Source organism: Gigantopelta aegis, chromosome 10 (assembly GCF_016097555.1).
Source record: "Gigantopelta aegis isolate Gae_Host chromosome 10, Gae_host_genome, whole genome shotgun sequence".
Taxonomy (NCBI): domain Eukaryota; kingdom Metazoa; phylum Mollusca; class Gastropoda; order Neomphalida; family Peltospiridae; genus Gigantopelta; species Gigantopelta aegis.
Window position 1 is genome coordinate 59,460,224 of NC_054708.1, and position 14,698 is coordinate 59,474,921.

Here is a 14,698-nt window from a genome sequence, read left to right on the forward strand (position 1 = left end):
TTGGTCTCCAACCGACAGTAGGAAGGAAGGAATGTTTTATTTAACAACACACTCAACATATTTTATTGACGGTTATATGGCGACAGACATATGGTTACGAACCACAAAGATATTGAAAGAGGAAACCCACTGTCACCACTTCATGGGCTTCTTTTCGATGAGCAGCAAGGGATCTTTTAATGCACCATCCCACAGACAGGATAATACATACTACGGCCTTTGTTACACCAGTTGTGGAGCACTGGCTGAAACGAGAAATCGCCCAATGGATCCACCGACGAGGATCGATCCTAGACCAACCGCGCATCAAGTGAGAATGCTTTACCACTGGGCTACGTGTAACATGTAACATGTATATGTACATGTAGCATCTGCCATTTTTAAAAACTCACTTGTACAACAAGCCCTTCTGCATGCTCATATAGTCGTCATCCTTGTGTAAGAATCGCAGGTCCACCTGTGTTCCGACTAACACAATTGGGGTCGTCGGGCAGAAACGTCTGATCTCGGGGTACCAAATCTTCTTGATGTTCTGCAGGGAATTCGGTCGCACTGTACTGAAACAGATGGCAATCACGTCAGCTCTGTAGTATCCGTGAAAAAGAAAGAAACAAACAAACACTTGTTAAAGATGTCTAGGATTTACAGATGACTATACTACTATTTATAGCTATATTGCATAGTACTAATAATGATACAAGAGAAAAATAATTACAGTTTGACAAACACATTTAGCAGCAGAAAGAAAACAAGATACATTTTAATCAGATTCCACATTCATACAATTTAAACAACATATACATGTGTACATACCCATCAATACACACACTTAAAAACACATCCACACAGGCCATACACCAGCCCTCACAGATACACACCTGCACTAACACTCAGACACAACTGGCCCCTATGAAATAGTTGGTTCATGCAGTTACAGTAATTTGATTGATTTATTGGTTCTTTCACTAACCCTCTGTATGCAAATCTTCTGTCCTTATCATGGTATCCAAATGTGTCCCACAGCCTGAGCGACACCCTGACTCCATCCACCTCACACCAAGACCTGTCCAGCACCTACAATACACAACATGCACAGTGAAACATTGCCCAACAAAGCAGCCTTAAATATTTAAAACGAACAGTTTGGGCTGTGACATGTACATGTATATTGTGATATTAAAGTTAACAGACTGAATACATACAATTATTGTGTAACCTGTATTTAAAAGAAGGAAGGAAGGAAATGTTTTATTTAACGATACACTCAATACATATTATTTACAGTTATATAGCATCAGACATATGGTTAAGGACCATACAGATATTGAGAGGAAACCCGCTGTCGCCACTTCATGGGCTACTCTTTCTGATTAGCAGTAAGGGACCTTTTATATGCACCATCCTGCAGACAGGGTGGTACATACCACAGCCTTTGATATACCAGTCATGGTGCACTGGCTGGAATGAGAAATACCCCAATGGGCTCACTGACAGGGATCAATCCACACCAGACCGCACATCGAGCGAACGCTGTACCACTGGGCTACGTCCCGCCCTGTCATTTCATATTAAATGCCAAATCCAGTTCGTTATGTCGTGGAGCACTGGTACAAGCAGCAGTTGAATGTATAAGGCTGTGACATCATGGATGTATCCAGGCAAACAGTGAGTCCGAAGATAGGTCCCTTCTCATAATAAAATGTCACTGAATATTCCCAATTTCTATGCTGCTGTAATAAATTTATTATTTAACAGTGGTGTACTGCATCATACAGTGTCCTGAAAAAATATCCCGTGTATGATTTCCACGTGCTAATTTTCCCAATTCCATCAGACATGGTATTCTGGTAAAAAATCTGTGATAAATCTCTGGACATGTATATTATGATATTAAAGTTAACAGACTGAATACATACAATTATTGTGTGACCTGTATTCAAAAGAACATGATTTAATGCCATTCTAACATGTACAGAGAAACCTCTCAAAACCGGACCCTCTGTAAAGCGGAATTCCCTCAAAACCGGACGTTTTTCATAGTCCCTTTTTAAATATCTGTGCAGAAAAGAACCTCTCTAAACACAATACCTCTTAAAACCAGACTTTTTACTTGGTCCCGAGGGTGTCCGGTTTTGAGGGGTTTCACTGTGTCTCTAAAGTAGACAAAGACGAACTGCACAGACAGACAGACAAGATGGACAGACACATACAGACATATAGATGGGCGGGTGGACAAACACACCTACACAGACAAACACATACAGACACACATACAGAAAGAAAGACAGACACAAACACAGACAGGCAGGCAGGGTGGACAGCGGTCAAGAAGGTAAGACATACCTCTTTATCATATCTGTAGTGGTCTGTGGCCCACACAGTGGCAGCGTGCGATTTGACTAGACTCTTGAGGTCGTACTTGGCGTTGCAGGCCCACGCACAAACCAGACATGTTTTACCCACGCCGGAATCTCCAACCAGGACACATTTGATGATTTCATTCTGCCCCTGCTGTTGGTTAACCATTGTTCTTCAGTTAAGGCATCACTTTAATCTGAAACAAGCATGATGGTAAAGAGTCATACCAAGACTAAAATAATTTGATGGATTGGGGGGATGGGGGGGGGGGGGCTGTAAACATAGAAATCAGGATCTTCTCCAGCAAGAAAAAAAACAACTTCTAAACTGACAAAAAGGTGAGGGTTGTTTTGGGGGGTGGGTTTTTTTTTTTTTTGGGGGGGGGTTTTGTTGTTTTTTTTTTTTTTTTTTTTTTTTTTTTTTTTTTTTTTTTTTTTTTTTTTTTTTTTTTTTTTCTTTTTTTTTTTTTTTTTTTTTTTTTTTTTTTTTTTTTTTTTTTTTTTCCGGGGGGGGTTAGGTTATTAATAATATGATTCTTTACACAAAAGAATCTGACAACTAATGGATGTACTAAGCCTGAAGAAACAATATTTGGAGTGGGGTGTGGGGGGGTACAATCTCAAGTGGGGAATTAACTCAAGCCAATTTTTTTTTCTTTATTTAAATATGGAGTAGGACAAAAACATAAATTTCCATGCTAAAGAGTGTGTGTCTTGGGGAAGGGCATGGGGCCTCCTGGCTCCTCCGGTTCCTACAAGCTTAGTTACTGATGATGGATACCATCAATAGGGCAGAATATTACCCAGCTACCATCAACACTTATAGTCTCACCTAGAGCTGGGCGGTATTGAAATTTGAGGCTCGGTATCGATATTGGTACATTGTGTATATAAGGTATACCGCCCAGCTCTAGTATCATCACTGATCTGCCCCCCCCCCCCCCCCCCCCGGCATGCCAGAATCCGAATCCATGGTGGGCATGCCCGAACCGTAAGAATGTGGGCACGTTAATATAGTTCCCCTCTCCCTTCATTGATCCGTGACTGTATGCTGTCATGTCAATGTCCAGTTTGCACAGTTATCGTGGTCTGAACTGCAATACATGTGAAATGTTTCTTGATATACATTTTTTTATGGTGAACTTGTGATCTATAATGTGGTGTAAAGTTTATAAACGTGGAGTAATCATAAAGCCATCCTTTACAATAGCAGCTGCATGGCTTACTCTTTGTTCATTTATTTTTAATTGCCCTATATACTTACTAGTAACATTACTAATTGTTCTTATATTTGAATCTTTTTTCAAAATAAATGAATAACCTGGCAAAGTGCATATAAAAGATTCCATGTTCCTAATGGAGTAATGTAGTGGGGGTGGGATGTAGCCCAGTGGTAAAATGTTCGCTTGATGCGCGGTCGGTCTAGGATTGATCCCTGTCGGTGGGCCTATTGGGCTATTTCTCGCTCTAGTCAGTGCACCACAACTGGTATATCAAAGGCTGTGGTATGTGCTATCCTGTCTGTGAGATGGTGCATATAAAAGATCCCTTGCTACTAATGAAAAAATGTAGCGGCTTTCATCTCTATGACTGTGTCAAAATGATATGTTTGACATCCAATAGCCAATGATTAATAAATCAATGTGCTCTAGTGGTGTTGTTAAACAATACAAACAAAAAATGTAGTGGGTTAAAGCTTCCTCTAAAGACTATGTCAGAGTTATCCATTTTTCATTAATTAATCAATGTGCTCTAGTAGTGTTCTTAAACAAACCAAACTTTAACTTTTAATTTTAACATTGAAAATCAAAATATAAAAACTTGCAGTATGGTGAATATTCTGGTAATATACAGCCCTGCTACCATTTGCATTACACTGTACGTCCTCAGCCTTCTACAACTCGAATTACATCCTACCGAGAATAGGTATCTTCCTGATAGGAAATAGAAATATTGTGTTACTGCCATTGTATTCGAGATATTATGAACACAGAGTGGTGGCAGGCCCATTATTTTCATGAATAATTTCATCATTGATCAAACATTAAAAAAGGTTTTAAGAAAAATTCATAAAAAAAAAATTCAAGATAAAAGTTTGTTTTGTTTAATGACACCACTAGATCACATTGATTTATTAATCATTAGCTATTAGATGTCAACCATTTTGGTAATCTTTACATATAGTCTTAGAGAGGAACCTGCTAAATTTTTCCATTGGTAGCAAGGGGTCTTTTATATGCACCATCCCACAGACAGGACAGCACAGACCATGGCCTTTGATATACCAGTCATGGTGCACTGGCTGGAACAAGAAACATTTATCTAGAAGTTACCAGTTCATTATTATCAAATTTACATATATATATATATAGATATAGATACAGTAGCATCTCATTGGCTCGAACACTGTCGGTGCATCAAAGTCTGTTCGACCCATCGGGTAGTTCGAACCATGCATTCGTCCGTTGTCGGGTGCTTCTGTAACACAAAAACCAATCGGAATACCTCGCATATTTCCATAAAACTGGTTTGGGCGAGATGGTCTGATTGACTCGTGAGTAACGAAGTCGCCTTCAAATGTCGGATGAGATACATATTTGTAACAATTATTTATTACCGTTGAATAAACAAATAACAAACACACTGGTAGTCTGTATTTATAAATATTTATTAATTTAAAAAATCATTCTTTATTATGCTGTTGTAGAATCTTTTGCGACATATTGACAACGTTGAGAAAAGAATGAAAGTGCATGAAGCACAGGCGGAGGTCCTTTACCTTTTATTGTTTCAATCACTACATTACATTGATCTATCCTGTGTTTCAAGTTAAAAACAAAATATGCCGACGCTCATGCGTAGAGTAGCGATTAAAATGATTAAAGTAAACCGGCGAGGCCAAACTAGGCTCACCAATTGATTGGTGTTTCATGCAAGGTTCATTCAGCTCACGATTATCGTAGTACTATTATCTGTACTAGAAAGATAATTACCGATTGGTGCTAAATAAACAACATGAGAAGCCGGCATATGATCTAGGATTAATTCGTTCCACTTCCGAATTTATATTAACTTACTTTGTGACTGACGTGAAAGGGTCAATGAAAAATTCGTAAATAAATATAAAAAATTTTTTTTATTTCTTCGGATAGACTTAGTCGTTCGAGCTATATATGTTTAATTTTACAGTTCGGACTAATAAACTGGTTCGAGAGAAAGCTTCTGTTCGACCCTAGGGGTATTCGACCAATCAGCACCAAAATAAAAGGGTTTAATAGAGAGAAAAAAATCGGGACATTGTTCTTGGTTCGAGAATACCGGTAGGTTCGATCGTTGGGCGTTCGAGGCAATGAGATTCTACTGTATGTATATATATATATATATATATATATATATATATATATATATATATATATATATATATATATCAGACATGGGGTAATCGTAATCAGTAATCATAATCAATTACAATCGATTACATATTTTCATGTAATCGTAATCTGTTTGAGAATACCATGTAATCATAATCGTAATCAATTACATTGCTAATGTAATCGTAATTTATGATTACTTCCGTGATTACTAGACTAGGATTAAAGTTTCAAACTGTATGAACTTGCACTTTTTTATGATTATATATTAATCATTATTACAGCATCCTTCAATATACATGTATCTTTAAAGTAATAAAGTTATTACCTACTAGCAATGTAAACAAAGTATGTAAGTTAGGGAAATATTTATACAAAATAATAGGAAGGAGTTTTAAATAGAGTTCTGTACACATATTATTATAGTCTCCTTAACTGTTTTATACCAACACCTTCCATTATGTCTGTAGAATAATAGGAAGGAGTTTTAAATAGAGTTCTGTACACACATTATTATAGTCTCCTTAACTGTTTTATACCAACACCTTCCATTATGTCTGTAGAATAATAGGAAGGAGTTTTAAATAGAGTTCTGTACACACATTATTATAGTCTCCTTAACTGTTTTACCAACACCTTCCATTATGTCTGTAGAATAATAGGAAGGAGTTTTAAATAGAGTTCTGTACACATATTATTATAGTCTCCTTAACTGTTTTATACCAACACCTTCCATTATGTCTGTAGAATAATAGGAAGGAGTTTTAAATAGAGTTCTGTACACACATTATTATAGTCTCCTTAACTGTTTTATACCAACACCTTCCATTATGTCTGTAGAATAATAGGAAGGAGTTTTAAATAGAGTTCTGTACACATATTATTATAGTCTCCTTAACTGTTTTATACCAACACCTTCCATTATGTCTGTAGAATAATAGGAAGGAGTTTTAAATAGAGTTCTGTACACACATTATTATAGTCTCCTTAACTGTTTTATACCAACACCTTCCATTATGTCTGTAGAATAATAGGAAGGAGTTTTAAATAGAGTTCTGTACACATATTATTATAGTCTCCTTAACTGTTTTATACCAACACCTTCCATTATGTCTGTAGATGAGTATATTATGTTATAACGTACATAAGCTTATGAAAACATGCCTATTAACCAAACCTCTTTGATATGCTTGGTAACAACTCAAGTAACAGTGCTAGTAGTTGGATGCAGCACTGAGCAACAGGACTATCCGGAGTTTGTATCCTTTTAACATGTTTTTTTCTGGTGTCACCGGTAACAGTGACGTATGTCACGGCTCAAACTCGATCTATTGTTTTCTATATTTTCATTTCGGGCCAATGTTGCATTTCAAACCATTATTATAAGTAAATATTTTTTTAAACGTATCTATGTGTTCATCTATAATGTGTTTGGTGTTTGCTATGTTTTTTATTTAAATAAAACAACAACCAAACTAATATCAAAAGAAAATAGGAGTCAGTTACACATTGCCTAATATATTTTTTGTAATTAAAAGTTGTGATTTTTTTTTTCCTGTGACATTTTGTCCTGTGTTTGGGGTTTTTAACCTGTCAAGTGAATCAGTTAATTTACAAGTTGACTGAAATAATTGATTCTCGAGAAGTCACATGGCAAGAAAGTGCTGGAGCAAAATATTTTCTGAACTGGTAGAACACTAAAAAAATATCCTATTCTTTTAATCTTTCTTTTTTAATTTGTGGGTTATATTACTTTATATCAATGGTTACCTAAAATTGTAATGATTGTAGTGATGCTTTGGAGGGAGGGGTTATATATGTTAAATAACTTATTGCTGTGTGTGGATTTGGCTGCCCAGTCAAGCTTACAGACAAGAAATTAAGGTTGTGCGTTGTCCGTCTGCAGTCATTAAGACTAACAAAAGCAAAGAGTCTGCCACAGTCCAACTGATCGCATATATATATATATATATATATATATATATATATATATATATATATATATATATATATATATACACACACATGCACAAACACATGCACGCACACACACACACACATACATACATATATACATATATAAAAGAAATACTAACAAATCAGTTATTACATGTACATATATGTATACATGTACTTACTGTTACTCTGTTTTGTTTATCATGCATATTATCTAAGAGTTTCTGCACTAACAATGCAACGCTTAAGCTGCAAATCTGATCCCAATATGACAGGCAATAAAAGATAAGACAGTGTAAACCATGTAACTGTCACTTTGGTGCAGACAGATTAAAGAAGAATGTGACCTACTGCTGATAACAGCACACATACAGGACATCCTAAAAACAGACTATGGCCAAGTGGTGCCCCAGGGAACTGATTTATCTTAGTTTAGTCATGTATTCAGCTAACCTTTTTCTTTACTCCTTCTCAAGAGAGGGAGAGACCAGTGATCATAATATTGATGATTCACCACTGACAGACATCAACAAGACTTGCCATGGACATTGGGAGAAACAGTTGTCATCAGGTGTTTCTTGTGTTGTGCTGGCATATGTGCAAAGAATGATTATGGGAGTGGGGGTCTAAATTTTGATGGACATCTATGATATACATATGTACATGTAACAAAACAATTTGCCCTCAAGAGAGCGAATATACAATAAACATGCCACAGTTTGCTTTGTGGTCTCAACCCATGAAACTCATCCATTAATGCACACATGCCTGCCATAACCTATATATATGTATATATATATGTGTATATATATATATATATATATATATATATATATATATATATATATACACACATACACACACACATATATATATATATACTTACATACATACACATATACACACACACATATATATAGATATAGATATATATGTGTGTGTGTGTGTGTGTGTGTGTGTGTGTGTGTGTGTGTGTGTGTGTGTGTGTGTGTGTGTAGTAATTATTAAGATGCTAATGAGTGGAGGCCCATTATCTCCTTGGCCACCTACACAAATGTATAGCTGGAAGCATAATTTGAACACTGGTCAAAGAAAAATATTATCATATATTCATGGATATATATATTCAGAAGAGAAATAATACTCAGTTCAATGTAAAATTTGCATGTGTTTTTTTATATATATTTTAAAATAATTAAAGTAAGCAATTTATATTTTAACCAAGATGAAAATATTTGTTTTACTTCACCAGCATCAAAGTATGTTTAGTAAATGATCTAATAGGATCAGGTTTTGCATCATCATCCATGTGCAGCATTTTCTTGTGAATTTCCATCCCAGAGCAAAGCAATTAAGAGTCTTTAATTATTGTCTAATATTAGACGAAAATTCCACACCGGAGCAAAGCAAGAGCCCATAATTATTGTCTAATATATTAGACAATAATTCTATCCTGGAGCAAGCAAAAGCCCTTAATTATTGTCTAATATTAGAGCCCTTAATTATTGTCCAATATTAGAGCTCTTAATTATTGTCTAATATTAGAGCTCTTAATTATTGTCTAATATTAGAGCTCTTAATTATTGTCCAATATTAGAACCCTTAATTATTGTCCAATATTACAGCTCTTAATTATTGTCCAATATTACAGCTCTTAATTATTGTCTAATATTAGAGCTCTTAATTATTGTCTAATATTAGAGCTCTTAATTATTGTCCAATATTAGAGCCCTTAATTATTATCCAATATTAGAGCCCTTAATTAGAGCTCTTAATTATTGTCCAATATTAGAGCCCTTAATTATTGTCCAATATTAGAGCTCTTAATTATTGTCCAATATTAGAGCCCTTAATTATTGTCCAATATTAGAGCCCTTAATTATTGTCCAATATTAGAGGCCTTAATTATTGTCTAATATTAGAGCCCTTAATTATTGTCCAATATTAGAGCCCTTAATTATTGTCCAATATTAGAGCCCTTAATTATTGTCTAATATTAGAGCCCTTAATTATTGTCCAGTATTAGAGCCCTTAATTATTGTCTAATATTAGAGCTCTTAATTATTGTCCAATATTAGAGCCCTTAATTATAATAATTCCATCCTAGAGCAAAGCAAGAGCCCTTAATTATCGTCTAATATTATACAATAATTAAGGGCTCTAATATTATACAATAATTAAGGACTCTAATATTATACAATAATTAAGGGCTCTAATAATATACAATAATTAAGGGCTCTTGCTTTGCTCCTGGATGGAAATTCACAAGACAATGAGACATACATGTACATGTAACAAATTTTAAATTCATACTAAAATAATGTGTTACAGGGAACATTCTGTTCAGTATCGCATCACAATTTACTACGCACGTTTCTGAGATCGTTACACAATTTTAAAACATTAAACAGCAGGTGCTAATTATCAATTTTCAACTGACTAGAAATATCAAGATTTTGAAAACAAAATGTCCCCTGTGTTAACCGTCTGTTGAGTAAAAATTATGCATGATATATTGCATGTGCACTACTCAACAACTGTGCATTTCATGTTCATCAAATTAACCATCTACACAGAGAGTATAGTTGAATGTGTATTTGATACAAATTATGCAGTGTTTCTGCCAGAAATAAATTTTGGGGTATGAAGCTATATTGAATGCAACCACAGTCAACAGTGGGGTCTGGGGATCCTCATCCAGAAAGAAAATGGGTTAAGTTTAGGGTTAAAAGGGACATTCCTGAGTTTGTTGCAATGTTTAAGATGTTATCAACTAACAGAGACTTTTTAATGATTGTAATTACATATCAAATATATATTTCTGCATAAAATATTAGTGGCTGCATATTAAACATGTTTCTGATCATTCTAATATTTGTACTAGGTTAAATTTCATTTTATTTCCTAAAATGGTTTTTTCGTACATACGAAATTATTTGAAGACACAATTCAGTTTGGGCTTCTTAGAAATATTAAGACGACCAGAAACACATTGAATACACAGACACTGATATTCTAAACAAATAAACATATTTAATATGTACAGGTAAGTTTAATCGTAGAAATATTTTATTTAGTCCAAGCCTTGAAATAAGCGGCCGGTCACGGTCATTGTCCGGTACAAATTTGTAACTTGTCAGTAACAATGTCGATTTCGCCGGTCACCATGTCCGAAGCTCGCGTTGTAGTAAAAGCCGGCTGTTTTGGAGTCGAATACACTTAATGCACCGATTATATTTTTTTTTATTACAAATGAAAAAATACAAATGTGTACCAGTGGGATTCAAACCGGTTCGCAGGGCACTTGACAGTCCAACACGAAGTTCATCTACAGTCCGCGTACCTGTTTAGTAGGATTTTTTATAGTCTCGATTTTGCGGGAACTTACATTGTGAAAAGTGATGTCACGCATATTAGTAATTGACCTTTCGTACTTAGCGTATACTTCCTGTGGCGTTTTCATTTAAAGTTTGCAATTCAAATTGCCTCGTGGTTAACAATTAAAGGATGTTGAACAAAATAACTTCAGTCTTTGCTGTAAAAGAACAGACAGGTACCGATAATGACAAATCAACTGTCCCTGTTCCCAGTAATCGCTCATGTAGCTTGTGGCTGGTTAGGATACAGCTTGACCAGAATACATATATTAATGCATCATAGACTAGTAAGTATGTAACAATAATAAATGTCATCATTTGGTGACTATTGCCTTAATTGCTGCATTGGTTATTTAGTAATTAAATATCTCAATTATTAAACAACACAAAACCTAATTTATTTCATTTACAATGTTTTGTGACAGGTACAATTTCTTTCATGTCAGGCACAAATTGATTGGTGCAGGACATTGTGTCAGATACACTAAAATGTTTTATTTCAAGGCTTGTAAGTCAGAAACATCTTACAATGGAGCAAACTCAGGAATGTCCCTTTAAAAAAATAATACATTAATGATAAGAGTAATTAATTTTGTTAAAAGGTTACCTTAAAAAATACATTCTGCCAAAACATTTGGGTATGGCGCCATACCTGTTTAACACCATGGCAGAAACCCTGACATGGCACCATACCTGTTTTACCCTCTGGCAGAAACCCCGACATGGCACCATACCTGTTTAACCATCTGGCAGAAACCCTGACATGGCACCATACCTGTTTAACCCTCTGGCAGAAACCCAGACATGGCACCATACCTGTTTAACCCTCTGGCAGAAACCCAGACATGGCACCATACCTGTTTAACCCTCTGGCAGAAACCCAGACATGGCACCATACCTGTTTAACCCTCTGGCAGAAACCCAGACATGGCACCATACCTGTTTAACCCTCTGGCAGAAACCCTGACATGGCACCATACCTGTTTAACCCTCTGGCAGAAACCCAGACATGGCACCATACCTGTTTAACCCTCTGGCAGAAACCCTGACATGGCACCATACCTGTTTAACCCTCTGGCAGAAACCCTGACATGGCACCATACCTGTTTAACCCTCTGACAGAAACCCAGACATGGCACCATACCTGTTTAACCCTCTGGCAGAAACCCTGACATGGCACCATACCTGTTTAACCCTCTGGCAGAAACCCTGTTGGGGTATTTATTTTTTAATGTTACTTTTATCAGAACCATCAGTGTCACAAGAAATTAATGAATGTTTAATGACACCCCAGCACATAAATACACATTGGCTATTGGGTGTCACAATATCAGTGCCACAAATGCAGACATCAAGGATTGTTTATTTTGTTCACTTATTAGGCATAGGGTTAGATGTCACAACAGAGAAAATTGTATTGCATTCAGGATAATGGTAGTAAGGTGACATGCACTTGCAATTGCATATATATCTATATAAAATATATTTAATGACCGTAATTTGTTTTGAATACTATAGTACTACTAAAGGATTAAATATCAATTGTTTACTGATACAGCCAGAAGGGTTGGCTAGAGGGGGACATGCATGTAACCCTTTTCTAATCACACATTTTCTCTTTTTCCCCACCACCTTTTATATTTTTTGTCGCCCCACAATACAACTCATAGACAATGTAATTGCATGTCTCCCCAACCCCACTGCATGTGAGTGCCTCCAATATACAATCCTGGCTTCACCAATGCAAGTGCCTTTTTCTCTTCAAATGAACTGTTAAACATTATGTGCCAAAATTACTTCATGAAAATTGTGCAATCCTTTCGGTTTTTTATTTAAAGCCGCACACCCTAGTTCCATCCAGCGAAAATAAATTATAATTTGGTTAATCTACAAACCTGTAACACACTTAGATCACGTTTTTATCAAATGGAGTGAAAAAGCAGGTTTTATATCGATAAATACCATGGGAATCCCCATGTCCCAATTGCTTGAAAAAATTTGAAAGTTTGTATTCTGATGTCACCGGTAGATGTCGCTCGAAGCACAACAATGCCTACGTCACGACAAATGTCACAGACTTGGGGTGCGTTCTTTTCACCTCTCCTGGACATGTTCCAACTGTTCTGTCCTGGTTGTATCCCCTCTCCAGATATCGTAGGACTTAGCAAAATTATTGGTTTTAAGGGTTTGTAACGTTTTGTATTGAGATACTTACTTGTCTGAACTTTATTGTTACTGAAAATGTTCACGAACTGTGAAGAAAAATCTCACAAATGAACAACAACAAATCGGATGTTGATTGCGCGAACCGTGCACGAGAAAACAAACCGAACCAAAATGATAACGGTCACGAGGTATACCAACGTCTGTGACATTGAAATGGAAATATCCCGTCTAAAAATAGATTAGACCTTGTCTGCTCAACGGGTTTTTTTCAAACGTGCGTCCATTTTTCAGAAATACGAAAAAGGCATTTTGTGGTATTACAAACACCAGGATTACCAGGATTACCACAAAACACTTCAGGTGAATGGAAATGTATATTCTAAATAATAAACGGTAAGTAAAGTGCAATTTTATTTGTGAAAAAATGGGTTTAATAGCGAAAAACAACGCCGTAATGGTTAACAACTAGCCGTAACTAGGGTGTGTCCCTTTAATCCTACACGACATTCAAAATTCAATAGCACCAAAAATGTCCCCTCCCGCTCCACCTGCGGGGTGGGAAACCTGCGCCAATGACAGGCATGAGCTACAACAGCTTGCTCTGAATGTGCACGTTAATTCCCATGATCTGACCTGACATAATGCAAGATGAGAGCAATTAATCCCTTCCCCTCAAAATATTTTGCAAGGTTTGCTCCTTCTGAAAAGCAACAAGGGTTACTTTGGGCCTATTGTTCTTCTATAAATACTTTTCATGTTTTCATATGTTGGAGGTGTAATATAAATTTTTATATTTCAAATATTATGACAGAAATTCATTGGTAGTGCCTTCCCAATTTCAGGAATTTCTGGGAATTTCAATGGTTTGCTATTGTACAGTTGTTCAACTTGTTTAGGACTTTCCTTTGACACTGTCACTAACCCTAACTCTATTTATGATAAGTATTCATAATGTGCTTTATATGTGACAGTGCCAAAGGAAAGTCCTACCTTTGTTGTTGTTTGTGGTGGTGGTGGTGGTGCTGCTGCTAGTGGTAGTGTTGGAGGTGTGGTGCGTTGTTTTTGTGTGTGGGGGGGGGGGGGGTAGTTAGGGGGTAAAGAAGAGCTAAAAAAAAAATGTTGCCGAGTTCTCAGTGTTGTCATTCTTTAAAATATTAGCTGTGAGAGCCGAATTTTCCATTGTCTCCACGGCCACCGCCAGTAGCCTAACAATTTCATAACAATGGACAGTCACAATGTATTGTGTTTTTGCACCACTCGTGACAATGTCACTTCAGTGATAAATAATCTCTATATTGTATAGTGTCACTTTCTCGCGGGGTACGTACAAGTGACAAATACAGAAACAGATGTCATTAATTGGTCTACCTTCAGTGTCCTGTCTTCTCAGCTCTTCTTCAGACACGGTCCATTCACATATGAAATGTCAGTGAACCTCAGCTAATAAAAGCGTAATATGTCAACAATGTAT

General features: G+C 36.1%; 1 protein-coding gene across 1 annotated transcript in view; it reads right to left on the reverse strand.

Annotated features, from left to right (window-relative positions):
- LOC121384674 (rho-related BTB domain-containing protein 1-like) overlaps positions 1–14,698 on the reverse strand; it is a 32,072-nt gene extending 17,374 nt beyond the window's left edge. Inside the window, exons 1-4 of the mRNA XM_041515159.1 lie at positions 14,596–14,698; positions 2,344–2,554; positions 971–1,074; positions 393–584 (exon numbers count right to left, since the gene is read on the reverse strand). Coding sequence (XP_041371093.1) covers positions 393–584; positions 971–1,074; positions 2,344–2,526 — 479 coding nt within the window. The 5' untranslated portion in view covers positions 2,527–2,554; positions 14,596–14,698. The remainder of the gene's footprint in view (positions 1–392; positions 585–970; positions 1,075–2,343; positions 2,555–14,595) is intronic.